This window comes from Mesoplodon densirostris, chromosome 7, assembly GCF_025265405.1.
Source record: "Mesoplodon densirostris isolate mMesDen1 chromosome 7, mMesDen1 primary haplotype, whole genome shotgun sequence".
In the NCBI taxonomy this organism is placed as follows: domain Eukaryota; kingdom Metazoa; phylum Chordata; class Mammalia; order Artiodactyla; family Ziphiidae; genus Mesoplodon; species Mesoplodon densirostris.
In genome coordinates this window covers 99,790,263-99,807,470 of record NC_082667.1, presented here as the reverse complement: position 1 = coordinate 99,807,470, position 17,208 = coordinate 99,790,263, and the positions used below count along the sequence as shown (strand labels likewise).

General features: G+C 35.1%; 1 protein-coding gene across 3 annotated transcripts in view; it reads right to left on the bottom strand.

Annotated features, from left to right (window-relative positions):
* CWF19L2 (CWF19 like cell cycle control factor 2) overlaps positions 1-17,208 on the bottom strand; it is a 208,105-nt gene that overhangs the window by 128,215 nt on the left and 62,682 nt on the right. For all 3 annotated transcript variants that reach the window (XM_060104503.1, XM_060104502.1, XM_060104504.1), the window contains exons 8-10: positions 15,679-16,337; positions 3,229-3,325; positions 1,531-1,623 (exon numbers count right to left, since the gene is read on the bottom strand). In XM_060104503.1, the coding sequence (XP_059960486.1) occupies positions 1,531-1,623; positions 3,229-3,325; positions 15,679-16,337 (849 nt within the window). The remainder of the gene's footprint in view (positions 1-1,530; positions 1,624-3,228; positions 3,326-15,678; positions 16,338-17,208) is intronic.

Sequence of the window (17,208 nt, the reverse complement as noted above, 5' to 3'; positions counted from 1 at the left end):
AATTCTTTGCCTTTTTCTATCTACATTTACTCCTATGGTCATTTCGTGCAGTACTGTGAATTTAAACACCATTTATATGTTAATAACGCCCCAATGTCTATTTCCAGTTCAGGTTTTTCTCAACTCCCAACTATATTCATCTGCCTACTTGATAGCTCTACTTGTTTCACATCTAAAAGACATCCAAGCTCAATATACCCAAAACAGACCTTCCAATCTTTGCTCCAAACCTACTCTTTCTCCCACATCTCAAATAATGGCCATTCTAGTCTTCTAGCTGCTCAGGCAAAAATCTCTGGAGTCTACTTTTCCTCTTCTCTTTAATTCATATTCCCCTCCCATCTAAACCATCATAAAAATCCTGTCCGCCCTCCTTCAAAATATACACAGAAAACATTTACGCATATAAAAATTTAATCACTTCTAACCATCTCTTCAGCTACTATCTTGGTCAAGTCCACTATCGTTTCTCGTATGTATTATGGCAAAAGCTTAACCAGACCCTGTGTCTGACCTTATTCTCCCCCAATCTACTCTTAACAAAGAAGCCAGAATGGTCCTATCAAAATACATTTTCTGCTCAAAAATCTTAAATAGCTTTACCTTTCACCCAGAATAAAAACCTATTGGGTTGGTCAAAAAGTTCATTTGGATTTTTCTACAAGATGGTACAAAAACCCAAACGAACTTCTTGGCCAACCCAATACTTCCTTACTATGACTTTTAAGCTTAACATGATCTGGCCTCCCACAATCTCTCTAATCTGGATCTTCTACTTTCCTCTCTTTCATTCATTCCACTCCAACAACACTGGTCTCCTTGCTGTTCTTCCTACACATTGGACACATGTCCAATCTTTGGAACTTTAAATTCTCTGTTCCTTATGTCCACAGTACTCTTCACTCAGATCCACAAAGATCACTGTTTAACTTCCTTCAAGTCCTTGTATCAATGCCACTTTTTCAATGAGAATTAGCCTGTGCATTCCAAGACATACACATACACATAAACATACAGCATACCTGGCACTCAAGATCCCTACCACCCTGCCTAAGATATATAACATTTTTTTAATTTTTACTATTTATTATCTCTCTCTTACTACCCAAATAAAACTCCATGCAGACAGGTGTTTTTATCTGTTTTACTGACCAACAGATAGGTGAATGAATCCTAGAACAAAATATTTTACATGAAATGGATACCAAATTCAAGTCTCTCATTCTGGAGGAGGAGATAATGACCTTGACTTGTGCAAGGTCAGTCAGTAAATGTCAGATCCCAGAAAAAAACCAGGTCTCCTTGGCCCTAGGCCTAGATGTAGGCCTAGACTTTTTTCCACCAGGACACAATGGTGGAACATAAGAGAATACATATGCAAATAAATTTTAAAAACAAGCAAACAAGCATAAATACATACAAGCACACTGACACAGATGTAGACACATTTAACATTAAAATATTACCACTGCCAAGTAGAAGTATTATACAAGGTAACTGGCTACCTATAAACAAACTTTTATTACTTACCTCTACCCCAGATTTGTTTGATGATATCTGCGTTATGGTGTCTTCGAATTTATTTGCCTTGTCAAGTTGGGCTTTAAGTTGTTCAGCTAATTCCTTCAAATAGAAAGACAAGAAAAATAGGTGTGATAACATAGTTTCTTCATTTGTAGAATATTTCAAATTCACGTAACAATAGGGAAAACAGCACAGCAAACATCCAAGTAGCTCTCACCTAAATCTAGTTACCGACTCACGCCTAGTATATTACTTTTTAATGAACTCATCTGGGTAACAAAATTCTCAAATACCTGTAGAAATTGTTTATGCTTTGAAGGTAAATAATTACCAGGACATATATTTTAGGGAAGATAGGGAAATGAAAGAAATACATAACCTTAAGAATGGCATTTTTATAATTCCTTAGATATTATAAACTTCCAATACTCAGAATTTCAGTTATTTGTAAAAAGAAAGCCAACACAAGATTTAAAATATTACCTTCTTTATTGTTAAGTAATTTAGATAAAAATTCTGAATGTATTTCATTTTTACTCTAGGAAATCTATAAAATTTATATTATAAAACTGACATATAAAGCAATAAATCACAATGAAATAAATTAAATAAACAGAACTATATGACAAGCAAAGACAGCATTCTCCACTGCAGTGGTTCCATGAACACAGAACACTTCTTTTAATATATGTTAACCTCTTAACTTGGTGATCTTTTACTATTTTAACTAATTTCATTGTGCTTTCAAAACTCATATGTTATTTTCTTGCTGTTGTTGGTGGTGGTGGTCTGTCTTGCTTACTAATTTCTGGGTTGAGCTTAAGTTCAGTGTTACCAGATTGCAGCAAATGCAAGAAATGACTTTTATTACAGATATAAACTAATAAAAACAGAAGTTGTCATGTTTGGCTACTTTCTGTTCTATTAAAGAGTGTCATACTGATGGTACACCAAAACAGAACACTACTTAAGATCACTTATATTTGGATTTGAGATGCGTACATACATATGACCATGAGGGAATCAATTTTGTCAAGACATGGAAAGCTGCCTGACTTTGTTATTCTGCCATGTGCAATGTAACAGTATTTGTATAATATAAATGTGACAATATAATAGATAGGTGCCACTCTTACCAAATAATTCTGATTTCTATTCAATTGTGAGTTAAGTAAGTTTCAAATCACAACATTATTATGGGAATAAAGTGAGCTAATCCACACAAAGCATTTAACACATTGTCAGGCACAAATATGTTGCCTTAAGATTTGAAAAAATGAGTTAACCATCCTTTTTATTAGCTCATTTTTAAAGTTCCTAAGTAAGGGAATTTAAGAAAGTAATACACATTCTTAACAAAATATGACTAAAAAAGGGAAAGAAGACAGTGACATCTTTATCTCCCTCAAATACGTTCAATAAGTTATAAATACAATAATAAAGCAAATATCCAAGTTAAAAAAGAAAATTAAAAAGCATTTAGTTCCCTAGAATCTTAAATTTCAGAAATTTGACAAATTACATAATTTACTTAGAAGTTGACAGTACTGTTCATAGAAGTGTTCAAGAATTTCTTCAAAGAATCAATAAGCAGCAGTTATTTTCAGAGTGCTACATCCACATAGCTAAGGAACTTCCAAAATTACTTGTAAGAAGTTAAATATTTAGCAATTATTCTCCAAAAGAACAACATGTAAGTCTTACCATATTTCCCATCATCTCTGCCTTGATAATCTTGGCTCCCAACTTGTTCTTCTCATCAACACTCAAGATGTGGATAGAGTCATCCACTGGACTACTCCTGTTTGAACAGGACAGATTAAGAGCATATGAAATACAGGTACATATTAACAACAAGTAAGTTGTTGCAAGTAACATCACCAATATTCAAATGTTACTTTAATTGACCTTAACAAAGCATTCAGCACAAATAGATCATGATTCTAGTACATTAAATAAATAAATAAATAACCCTCAGTGCTCCACCATAAATCAGTACTTAAAGATTCTATGTTACAATGCCATGATGGCCTATGGCAGTTATAATATCTGACCAAAGATCCAGTAGCAATGAGAAAAATAATATAAGTCAGCTATTCTTCATTACTTAATATTCCCATACTCATTCTAAAAAAGAAACAAACAAACATAAATTAAAACTCTAGAATCAGGCCATAACTCCACACAGCTAGGGAAACTCTTCTCATTCAATGTGATAAATTACTGATACTCTAAGAAACTATAATCAGGAAATTACATTTAACTGCATTTAAAGAATAAAAACAGTGACCATGTGCTCTTGCAAAGTCAACCCAGAATTAGACAACATAAACTAATTTACAACTAATATCACATGTGAAACCTATACTATGGAAGCCTCACAGAAGAAAACATAAATTTCCAGCCAAGGTCAGATTCCTGGAATATACAAAGTTGTCCCAACTTACTGCCTTAAGAAAGATTTGAGACTACAGTGCAGGGAGGGTGAACCCAGGCAGAGCATGAAGGACTCCTTAATGAGAGAGACACAGCTAAGAGTCCAAGGCAGCTAGAGAGGGGAGAGCTACACAGTTTAAGAATCCCAAAGAAGTGCAGAGAGCTCCCGTTGAGTATTCAGCAAGACTACCTGGAGTCAGGGAAAGAACTATCCCAAAGGGTTAAGGGAAGAGTATTCAGCACTCCTGGTAATAGTGCCTGGTCCTACAAGTCAGACTAGGAAAATTCATAATTCTGAAAGCACTGGGTAGAATATTAAGGGTCTTGCTTCATTAGTGGGAAATAAGTCTTAGACTAAATGCTGCTCTCAGCCCACCTAACAAATATTAAAAGCAGGAGTCAAAAGGACCAAACAGTCTCCAATTAAGTTAACTGTGTCCCAAAGTAAAGCTCAAGAATCCTTACAGAAATGCAAAAATATCCAGCACTCACAAAGTAAAATTCATAATATCTAGTATCCAATTAAAGATTATCAGACATGCAAAGATGTAGAAAAGTAAAACCCATAATTAAGAGAAAAAGCTATCAATCAAACCAGGAACTGACACAGATGTAAGAAACAGCAGACAAGGGCATTAAAAGTTATTATTATAAATTTATTCCATATGTTCAAAAAGTTAGAGACAACTAAGATATAAAATAGATAAGAATTTAGTTTCTACAAGTGAAAATTACAATGTCTGAGATCAAAAAAATACACTGAAAAGGATTAATGTAAGATTAGACTGCAAAAGAAAAAATCGGTTAACTTGAAGCATTAGAAACTATGCAAAATGAAACACAGAGAGAAAAAGAATTTTAAAAATGGAAAAGAAGGGCTTCCCTGGTGGTGCAGTGGTTGAGAGTCCGCCTGCCGATGCAGGGGACACAGGTTCGTGCCCCGGTCCGGGAAGATCCCACATGCCACGGAGCGGCTGGGCCTGTGAGCCATGGCCGCTAAGCCTGCACGTCTGGAGCCTGTGCTCCGCAACGGAAGAGGCCACAACAGTGAGAGGCCCGCATACCGCAAAAAAAAAAAAAAAAAAAAAAAAAAAAAAAAAAAAAAAGGAAAAGAACAACCGAGAGCTATGGGACAACCTTAAATACCCTACTATTCATGCCACTGGAGTCCCTGAAAGAAATGGGAGACAGAAGAAACAAAGGCCAAAATTTACCAAATATGTTGAAAACTAAAAAATTTTCATATCCAAAAAGCTCACAGAATCCCAAGTACAAAAACAAGACAAACAAAAAAACTACCTGAAAAAAAACCACAGCAAGGCACATCAAAATCAAATTGCTCAAAACTAGTGATAAAGAGAACATTTCAGAGCAGCCATAGGAGGAAAAAAAAGTTATGCACATAGAAACAAAGGAAAGTATGACAGCAGATTTCTCATCAGAAAAAATGTAAGCAAGAAGAGAGTAGCGGGCTTCCCTGGTGGCGCAGTGGTTGAGAGTCCGCCTGCCGATGCAGGGGACACGGGTTCGTGCCCCGGTCCGGGAAGATCCCACATGGCGCGGAGCGGCTGGGCCCGTGAGCCATGGCCGCTGAGACTGCGCGTCCGGAGCCTGTGCTCCGCAACGGGAGAGGCCACAACAGTGAGAGGCCCGCGTACCGAAAAAAAAAAAAAAAAAAAAAAAAAAAATTAAAAAAAAAAAAAAAAAAAAAAAGAAGAGAGTAGCAATATCTTTAAAGTACTTTAAAATGCCAATCTAGAATTCTATATCAAGTGAAAATATCTTTTAAAAAAGTGCAATGAAGAGTTTTTCAGACATAAAAAGCTGAAAGAATATTAAAGAAAAGCCTTCAGGCAGAAGAAAAATTATACCAGACTGAAATATGGATAAACCCAAAGGAAGGAAGAGCAACAGAAATGATGACTACAAGGGTAAATATTTAATACTTGTTTCTTATTACTTAAATCTCTTTAAGATAACTATTTAAACAAAAATAACAACAGTGGTTTATAACAAGTATAAGTAAACTGTATGACAACACTAACAAAAAGGACAGGATGGGGAGAAATGTAAATAAACTATTGTAAAGTTCTTATACAGAAGTGGCATAATATCACTTGAAGGTAGATAAATTAAAGATGTATGCTGTCAAAGCTAAAGAAATCATTAAAATAATGAAAAGTATACAACTAAAGAAATAAAATGAAATCATAAAAATACTCAATCCAAAAGAAGTCAGATAAAGAAGAAAAAGAGAATGGGACATCCCTGATGGTCCAGTAGTTAAGACTCCACACTCCCAGTGAAGGGGACCAGGGACCAATCCCTAGTCAGGGAACTAGATCCTGCATGCTGCAACTAAAAGTCCGCATGCCACAACTAAAAGATCCTGAATGCCACAAATGAAGATCCCATGTGAGGCAACAAAGACCTAGCTCAAAGGAAGGAAGGAAGGGAGGGAGAGAGGGAGGGAGGGAGGAAGGAAGGAAGGGAGGGAGGGAGGGAGAGAGGGAGGGAGGGAGGGAGGAAGGAAATATTTTTTAAAAAGAAGAAGAAAAAGAATAAAAAACAGATAAGACAAAGAGAAAACAAACAGAAAATTCCAGATTTAAACCTAATTATATCACAATATACATAAATGATCTAAACACCTGAATTAAAAGGCAGAAATCATCAGATGGATACAAAAGCAAAACTCAACTACAAGAAATGCACTATAAAGACATGTTAAACATAAAATGACGGAAGAAGATGTAACATGTTTTAACACTAGGCAGAAGAAAGCTGAAGAGGTTTACTAAATATCAAATTAGATACAGAGCAAAAAGTATTGCCAGGGACAAAGAAAGTCATTTCATATGAAAAAGAAGTCAATCCATCAAGAGTACAGAAGAATCCATAAATATTTATGCACCTAATAACAGAGCAACAAAATACATAAAGCAAAAACTGACAGAATTCCAGAGAAACAGACAAATCTACAATTATAGTTGCTCATTTCAAGACCCTACTCTCAATACTTGATAGAATAAGTAAAGAGAAAATCAGCAAGGATATGGAAGACCTGAATAACACTAGTAACTAATATGACCTAATCAACATTCACAGAATACTCCACCCAACAACAGAATACACATTCTTTCCAAGTGCATATAAAACATTTACCAAATAGACGATATCCTGAGCCATAAAACAAGTTTCAATAAATATAAAGGGATTTAAGCCATACAAAGTAAGTTCTCTGACCACAGTGAAATTAAATTAGAAATTACCAAAGACATATGCAAAAATCCTCAACTATTTGGAAACTAACTAAACTAACTAAAACTAATTTAGCACACATGTAAATAACCCATGTGTCAAGAACAAAATCAAAGAGTAATTTAAAAGTATTTTCAACTGAATAAAAATATAAACACAACATATCAGAATTTGTGAGATGCTGCTAAAGCATTACTTACAAGGAAATTTATAACACTAAATACTTATATTAGAAAAGAAGATCTCAAATCAATGATATCAGCTTACAACTGAAGAAAGCAGAAAAGGAACAAATTAAATCCAAAGTAAGCAAAATATAAGAAGTAATAATTATCAAAGTGGAAGTAAATAAAAAACAGAAACAGTAAAGAAATTCAATGAAACTAAAAACTGGTTAAGACAATCAGTAAAACTGATAAACTTCTAGCCTGACTGATCAGAAAAAAAAATACAAATTACCAATAAAGAAATGATAGAAGCAAAATGAACACACATTCTAAGCACTTTATGAAAAGCTATCTGGAAGGCAAATAAGCACCTGAAGAGATGTTCGACATCAACAGTCATTAGGGGAACACAAAACCATGAGATACTGCTACACATCCTCTAGAATACTGAAAATTAAAAAGACTGACTATTCCAAGTTCCTACAAGAAGATAGAGGAATTGGAAGTCACTACCACACTGCTGGTGGTAGTGTAAAATGATCCAACCACTTGGTAAAACAGTTTGGCAGTTTCTTAAAATTTAAATATATAGTTATCATATGATCTAGCCATTCTTCTCCTAGGTATTTACTCAAGAAAAAAGAAAGTGTATGTTCATACTAAGACTTGTACATGAATGTTCAAAGAAGCTTTATTTATAGCAGCCAAAAACTAAAAACATTCTAAATGTCCACCAGCAGGTGAATGGAAAAACAAATTGCGGTACAATATATCTGTTAATGGCATGCTATCCATCAACAAAAAGGAACAAACTATTGTTACATGCAACAACATGGATGAAATGCAAAATAATCATGCTGAATGAAAGAAGCAAGCCAGAGCAAAAAAAAAAAATAAGTGTATAAGGTATGAGGTATGATCCCATTTATATAAAACTCTAGAAAATACAAACCAGTCTATAATTAAAAAAAAAAAAAAGAGGAGTAGCTGTCTAGGGAGGTTGCTAGGAAGTGTGGAGAGACAGGAGGGATGATTATGAAAGGGCACCAGGAAACTTTTGGGGGTGATGGTTTTATTAGAATATACACATTTCAAAAACTTACCAAACTGTACACTTTATATACATATGCAGTTTGTACATATGCAGTTTTATGTAGATTATACTTCAATAAACAGTTGTTTTTAAAAACCCTCAAAGGAGTGATAAAACAATTTAAAGCAGCAAAAAAAATCAGTCATAATCACAAATATTAAGAATATAGCTATGATATTACTAGTTTTCCTCCATATCTAGATTTTATCATACTCTATTGAAATTAACCTGAGTTTTCAACATATATTCTGAGCAAGTAATAGCAAAACATACAAAGAGCTCAAAATCAAAACTTTAACAACCATATGTGGAAATTCTAATTCTATATTTAAATTCTATATTTAAATACTGAATTCCTTTTGGGCAAAAAAAAAGAAATCTGTTAATAGAGAGCATTTGAGTTTGGTTTTTTTCCAAAGATATTAATCTCTGTAGGAAATCCAAAAAAACCTATTTCTACTCATATTGGTGAAAGGAAAGGCAATACTATGGTGCTTAGACTAAGAAATGTAAAATATTTCAGGTAAAGCACCATTAGAAAAAACATATTTTTGTTCCCTCTCAAGTTCCTTCAGTCTACAGTTTTAAAACCAATGCAGTGGGGACCCTGCAGTCGTGTAAGCAGGAGAACGTTATTCATTTTTATATGTTTTTGTTTTGGGGTTTTTTTTTGCGGTATGCAGGCCTCTCACTGTTGTGGCCTCTCCCGTTGTGGAGCACAGGCTCCGGACACGCAGGCTCAGCGGCCATGGCTCATGGGCCTAGCCTCTCCGCGGCATGTGGGATCTTCCCGGACCAGGGCACAAACCCGTGTCCCCTGCATCGGCAGGTGGACTCTCAACCACTGCGCCACCAGGGAAACCCCGTTTTTATATGATTTAATAAAAGATATTGCTTGTATCATTAGTTGTACGTTTTTTGTATAGAAAATATTTTTCAGTAACTTTTTTCAAATTAAATTCTGAGGTATACATCATTTTTATTGTATTGTAAATGTAATTTATTTGAATTTCAGGCAACCCAATAATATTTCTACAAAAATGTCAAAAAACATGAGATGAATAGCAGAAGGAATTTGTTAAAGTCATATGATTTAAGTTCCAAGGAATATCTCTGATACAAAAACAACCTCCCTTGTTACTTAATTCTTTGTCACACAAGACCAGATAATTTTTTTCAAATTTGAATGAGTAAAAGAAACAGTCTATTTCTCTCACTTTCAGTTTCTAAGGATGACTTAAAGGAAACGTGCACATGGAATAATTTTAAGGCAATTTTATTCCAAAGGTTCATTAGTATTTTTTGTAAAAATAAAATATGCTTATAGCAGTAAGTCATAACAATGAGAGACATTTCAATTTTATGAGCTGTGTGTAAACCAAATTGTCACATCACTCTTTGTGTGTATGTGGTCCATATACAGATGAAAAGGAACACCAATATTCTGGGAACCATATGTTAAAAAACAACTGACTTAAGTCATCAAGAAAGAATTCCTAAAATTTTTTCACATCACCCACACCCCTAGCTACACTCTCCTCTTCTTTAATGTTTCCACTCAAGGCTAATCCTTCTCTACTTGTGTGAGTACACTGGATCATACATACATCCACACTAACCTTGAGATCCTGCTGAATTACCCCATCCAACATCACTCTATATGTTTAGCTTCTTCTAAAACTGATACCAACTCTTTTCCACTAATACCTAAATATATTCAAGTATCTGCACCTTAAAAAAAATGGGAGTGAGGGAAGCACTTCATTTCACCCATGTCTCCCACATACATTTTCTATCTCTACCATATCATAACCCATAGTCATAATTGAGACTATGAAATCTGGCTTATAAATCTTCTTTTACAATGATAATATTCTTGATTAAATTGCTGAAGACCTGTGTTACTGTCTATCCAAAGACACATCTTTGTCATTTTATCAGACTCTTCCCTGTTTTTGAGAAACTTTACTTTTCTCTTCACTTTTTAGTATGCAAGCTTAAAGAATCAATCAAGAGAGGGCAATCAGGAAGGTGTGCTGACGTCCAACCAAAGCTCACAAGTTCCAAGAAGATAACTGGAATCTCAAGAGACCTTTAAAGAGGCAACTTTCATGGTCATGAAATCCATACTCCGCACATCTTTTTTTGTTTTGTTTTGACTGGGCTGGGGGGCGGTGTATTTTCTAACAGGAATTGTTTATTAGTATATGGAACGTAGATCAGGATAAATGAGATGATACAGAAGAATTCTGAACATCTCTGATACTTTCAGTATTAACAGATACTTCAACACACTTAGTATTGATAGAACAGTAATAGGTATCAAATAAAGACATTAAAATTAAAGTTCTTGGGTATCAATGACTGAAGAACACATTATTGTTAATACCATAGCAAAGACACTGCTCTGCAACAAACAGATTAGACTCTTCCATTTATAATGGAAGACTCTAAGCATTTATAATGACGAGCAGATGCTCTGAAAGAAACATCACCATGACATCTGCAATTATCCTATAAAAATAAAAATGTAGAAGCACTTCTCATTTTCCCAGATTACTGCTGTATTTCAAAAGCCCTCTTCACAATTATTTTATAAAAAGCAAATCCAATTTTCCCACTAAAACGGACTCTCTTTACAACACACACACAACACAGACACACAACACAAACTCTGGCCGAAAACTTTTGAGGAAAAAATAATTTAAAAAGCTCCAGCCCAATGACATTTCAGAAACCTTGAGTATATTGCAATTATCCTTTGCCTGCTGACAGTATTCAAAGATCTTGTCCCTTTAATTCTTCTTTTCTTACCACTTGTTCCCGAACTTTCTCCCCTAAGGATCTCATGACTAAACTCAACCCCTTCAGAACCTGGTATCCTTCTCTTGTCCTCCTAGGCTATCATAGCAAACTCTGCCAAGGCTTTTAACCTTTTTAACCTTATATAATATTTTATATTATATAAAATGAGTTAGTTCCTGATATCAACTTAGATAAAATCTAAATTAAGGACATCACATTAATTTTTGTTCATATTACATACTATCCTAGGTTTCAAACTCTTGAATATATATAGCTAATATATTTTCCAATAAAGCAAAATTATAAACAAACACATTTTGTTTCTAGGAATAAAAAGTTTAAGATTCTTAATTACATGGGCCACTATTAGAGGATGTCTTCCAGCTACTTAAGGGCCTAAAAAGCACAAAGGAAAAGAATGATAAATCAGATCACAGTAAGAATGAATGAAAAAATAGATGAAAAAAGGAAAGTAAAAACACAAAAAGAGGAAATCTAAAGATGATGAAAAATTATATATATATCACATGACAACTATAGAAGTGCTCACACACACACAAAAAAAACCTCAAGAACTAGGTAAAATATATGACTGGTTAATAAAATAGAATTAAAATTAACAACATTTATAAAAATATGCCAAACTTCACCCATAGTTACATAAATGCAAACCAAAGAAAGCTTCTCTTCCTCAACTATGTATCTATGGCAAAGATTAAAAACCTCAATAATACTATCAGCCAGGAAGAGAAAAATCATTCTCATACATGACTGGTAAGAGTGTAAATTGGTTAGTACAACACAATATATAAATATAATTCCACTCCTTGGAATTTATTTTACAGCTATATTTAAGTAGTATGCAAAAATACACATACAAAACTATTCACTGTAGTATTATTTAGAGCAACAAACTAGAAATTACCTTAAAGTCCATCAATAGGAAACTGATGAGAAATACTAGCTTATCTCTAAGCTTTACAACAGAATATCAGAGACTTCAAAATGAAAAAAAGCGCATACATATGGGCTGGTGTGAAAAGGTCTTTAAGATAATACTGATTGATTGGGGCTTCCCTGGTGGCGCAGTGGTTGAAAGTCCGCCTGCCGATGCAGGGGACACAGGTTGGTGCCCCGGTCCAGGAAGATCCCACATGCCACGGAGCGGCTAGGCCCGTGAGCCATGGCCGCTGAGCCTGTGCGTCCGGAGCCTGTGTTCCGCAACAGGAGAGGCCACAACAGTGAGAGGCCCGCGTACCGCAAAAAAAAAAAAAAAAAAAAAAAAAAGATAATACTGATTGGAAAAAATAAGATTCAGAATAGTACAGTTATCTGTTGGTATATTCCAGGACCCAATGCAGATACCAAAATCTGCAGATGCTCAAGTCCCTTATATAAAATGGCAGTCAGCCCTTCAGTATCTATGGGATCCCCATCCTTAGATTCAACCAACCAGGAATTGAAAATATTTAGAAAAAAACTTTAAGAAAGTTCCAAAAAACAAAACTTAAATTTGGCAAGAGTTGGCAACTATTTACATAGCATTTACACTGTATATACAACTATTTACATTGTACTGGGTATTATAAGTAATCTATAGATGATTTAAGGTATATGGGAGAGGGGACTTCCCTGGCGGTCCAGTGGTTAGGACCTCGCCTTCCAATGGAGGGGTGTGGGTTCAATCTCTGGTCAGGGAGCTAAGATCCCACAGGCCTCGCAGCCAAAAAACCAAAAACATAAAACAGTGAAATACTGTAACAAATTCAATAAAGACTTTAAAAATGGTCCACATCAAAAAAAAAGAAAGAAAGAAAGAAGGGAGGGAGAGAGGGAGGGAGGGAGGAAAGAAGGAAAGGAAGGAAGGAAAAAAGGAAGGAAGGAAGGAAGGAAGGAAGGAAGGAATTAAGAATGAATATGGGAGAATGTGCGTAGGTTATACATAAAAATACTACTACACCTTTTTATATAACGTACTTGAGCATCTCCAGATTTGGGAATCTGCTGGGGTCCTGGAACCAATCCCCTGGTAGATACCCAGAGATGATTATAATTATGTAATCTCTTGTAAAAAGGTCACAGACCCAAGAAATGGCCAAGTGCTACGTACAGTTGCCAAATAAAACACATGACATCCAGTTAAATTTGAATTTCAGGTAAAAAATAATGGTTTTTTTTAGTTTAAGTATGTCCAAACATTTTTATTTGCTAAATCTGGCAACCCCAGTTACATAGCACTGTGCAAGTCACAATCTCAGTTGCCTCAGACTCTGCATCTGGAAAATGCCCAGGTCAGTCTATAACTTCCTCTAGTTCTAGAATCAGTTCTATGATTTTTTTTCTAGTTCTAAAATTCATTGGTTCTAAAGCTCCTTAAAATTCTGGCATTTTGTAAAGAATTCAACATATACCAGAATAATGTTCAGACAAATTAACAGCTTCTAACAATTCTTCACTGAATCTTTCCACTCCCTGAAAACAGGCATTCTTCAAGGTCCCACCCTTGTTTTTTCACTTTATACCACTCTACATGCTCAGGAATTCTTTTTTGTTTTACATATATGTGGAATATTCCTAGACTGTCCTTTCCCTCTCCAGCTAATCATGGAATTCATGGAAAGCCTCAAAACATCTGTAACATCAAAATTAACAAAGCTAAAAAGAATACTGTCTTCAGACCAAAACATAAAGCTTTTAATGAGTTCCTGTATTACAGTATATCTATCAGAAGCTTACAACATATAAACATGAAGCAATTATAGAACCAGAAAGAATACTAACAATGTAAGATTGCTTACATATTCTGCTTAGCTGCAGTCACAGAAGTAAAAACCTACAGATCACCCAAATGTTAAGCCAATCCTAATGATATCAGGAAATAAAAGCCTCATCCCACTAGCAACTGGTGACTGGAAATAGTCTACCTTCCAGAGTACCTGGAGTGAAGCCTGGACAATTATATATGTATACAGCCTTAGACATTCTCTAATCCCTGCCATGTTTATCCAGTCAGCACAACTGGATTTCTCCTTTTGTTTCTTGGGAACAAAGCCCTGACATGAACAAGAGCCTATGTGACTGGGCCTCCCATCATTCAGTCCAGATTTTGCCAGCTTCCCTGCCTCCCTCCTACTGAAAGCTACACAGTGTGCTCTATAATACACAGCTTCAGATTGAGTCACTAACAAAAGTGATTTACCAGACTCATGACCCCAAACCACAATGCTTATACCTACTACTGCCACCAATGAATTCTATTATTTCCTAAAACCTCTTCCTTCAGTGTCCCATTCATTTGGTGGCATTTTAAAACATATTTTAATGATCATTCAAGTATAAGTTAGTTATTATCCTTTAGATACTCATTTTCTATTTATGGCTATTTCAAATAGTGCCAGCCCTATGGCTAAATCAAGTCTTCCTAGGTTTGATCCCATTCAACCTGGGTTTCCTGATCGACTGACTCAGCCCTATATATAAGTGCTACAGGTACAAGAATAATAAAACCAATAAGTGCTGCCTATTTTCCTAATCATTATGGGTACAACCACTATCCTATCTATATTTTGCTTTCAGAACTCTAACATTAGGGGACTTCCCTGGTGGTCCAGTGGGTAAGACTCTGTGCTCCCACTGCAGGGGGTCTGGGTTCGAACCCTGGTCAGGGAACTAGATCCTGCATGCATGCCACAACTAAGGAGTCCTTATGCCGCAACTAAAGATCCCACATGTCACAAATAAGACCCAATGCAGCCTAAGTAAATAAATAAAAAATTTTTAAAAGATGCGTGTATTAAAAAAAAAAAACTCTAACATTAGCTTTAAAACCCGTCAACTATCAAAGTGGATTTCTTTCTCTGCAAAACCACCACCAAAATTCACACTTCCCTCTGCAGGATCTTTCACTTATCTTTTTCACTTTATATTTGGGCTATGGCAGCATATTTTCCTTCAGTCTCCCAGACCTCCAGTAGGCATGCAATATTTACAATTATGATTATACTGTAAAATGCAGCAATTTCCTTTGGAAGCAATACGGCAGTACTAACAAAATCTACCAAAATATTTCTTGTAGCATATCCATTTAAAAGAATTACTAAACTCATTTAGTTTTTTAGATGGCAAAAAAGCAATAAATTTTGAGGAAATATATAGCTACTAAATTCATCTTCCAGCTCTTTTTGTTAAATATACTGTGAAATGAAATACAATCCACAAAATGGTACTGAATTGTTAAAAGTGCATATCCTATCTCTTCCATCGAATTTAAGAAATAGAAAATCATAACTCATATCTAATTAGTAACTGATGCTCTAAAAATACAGTTCAGTTCCCTGAATCCTCTGGACCTTAATATTCAGTTATCAGTTTAAAAAATAAATGAAAAAATACCCAGCAAGCGAAGACTTTGTATCCTGTAGGTGTTCTTTCTTCAGAGAGTCCTCTCTCAAGCTTTCACCCTGTGATTTTTCTCTCACGTCTTCTGAAACTTGTCCACGGTCAACACTGTGACTGGTTTCTAATGGTTTTCGATTTGAATGTTTCCTGTCTCCTTCTCTCCCATCAGATCGACTCCACCATGATAAACTTTCTTCACTGTTCTCTGTGGATTTTCGAAAACCACAATGTACAGAATCCTGAGAGACCAGTGCTGAAGATGAACTAGATGGTTCAAAATTTCTGTCCTTGCTATGAAATGACAGTTCTTCATCAGAAGGTCTTAAGAATTTAGGTCTCAAATTTATATGAGAAGAAAACTCTTGATTTTGTTTTGGACTGGATTCTCTTCTACATGCTTCTAAAGACCCAGATCTACTATCTTTTTCATCACCACTAAACTTATCTTTAATGATATTCTTTGCAATATCTTTTGTATTATATCTATCACTTGAACTTTTATTATATTTTGCCAAGTCTGATTTTCTACTTTCCTGACTACTTTGTGCTTTATCTGAGTATGTTGGTTTCTTCCACCGTTCTCGTCTACAGTCTTCTTTCATAAACGCAGTTTTCTCAGCTTCTTTTAATTTCATCTGGAAGATTTCCATTGACTAGAAAGGAGGAAAAATTAACAAGATATTTAAAATTAAAAATGACTCAATGACTTGTACCCCACATGCCACTGTGTCACGATACACTGTCATGTAGCACAACAAAAGAAAAACTCAACAAAGGGTAATAAAAGACCCATACAATCATCCTACCTGACATGGCCTGAAATATGTCCCCCCCAAATTTATATGTTGAACCCCAACCCCTAGTACATACCTCAGAATATGACCACATTTGTAGACAGGATCTTTAAAGAGGTGATTAAGTTAAAATGAGGTCATTGGGTTAGGCCCTAATCCAGTATGACTGATGTCCTTGTAAGAAGAAGAAATTTGGACACACAAAGAGACATGAGGAATATGCACACACAGAGAAAAGATCATGTGAGGACAGAGCAAGAAGGCAGCCATTTATGAACCAAGAAGAGAAGCCTCAGATGAAACCAAACCCTCTAACATCTTGATCTTGGACTTCCATTCTCCTGAGCTGTAAGAAAATAAATTTCTGTTGTTTAAGCCACCCAGCCTGTGGAGCTGTGTTATGGCAGCCCTAGCAAGGAAACACACTACCATAAAATGAATACTTAAAAAAATATGAATAACCAATGAAAAATTACCAAATAATGAATAAATCCTGGGAGCTCAAAAGGAGCCCTTTGACCAAATGACCAGCACTAAAACAAAATGTAATTCAGAAAACAATAAAAACATAATTTTTAAAAAAATAATTCCTATGGTGAGAGTCAAGATGTTACTAAAATGCTAAAACAAAATAGATTCTCATAAAAAAGAGCAGCTCAAGAATAATAAAGACTTATAATTAAACTATGTTCAAAAATATGCATGTAGTGAGTAGAAAAATAGAAAGTGT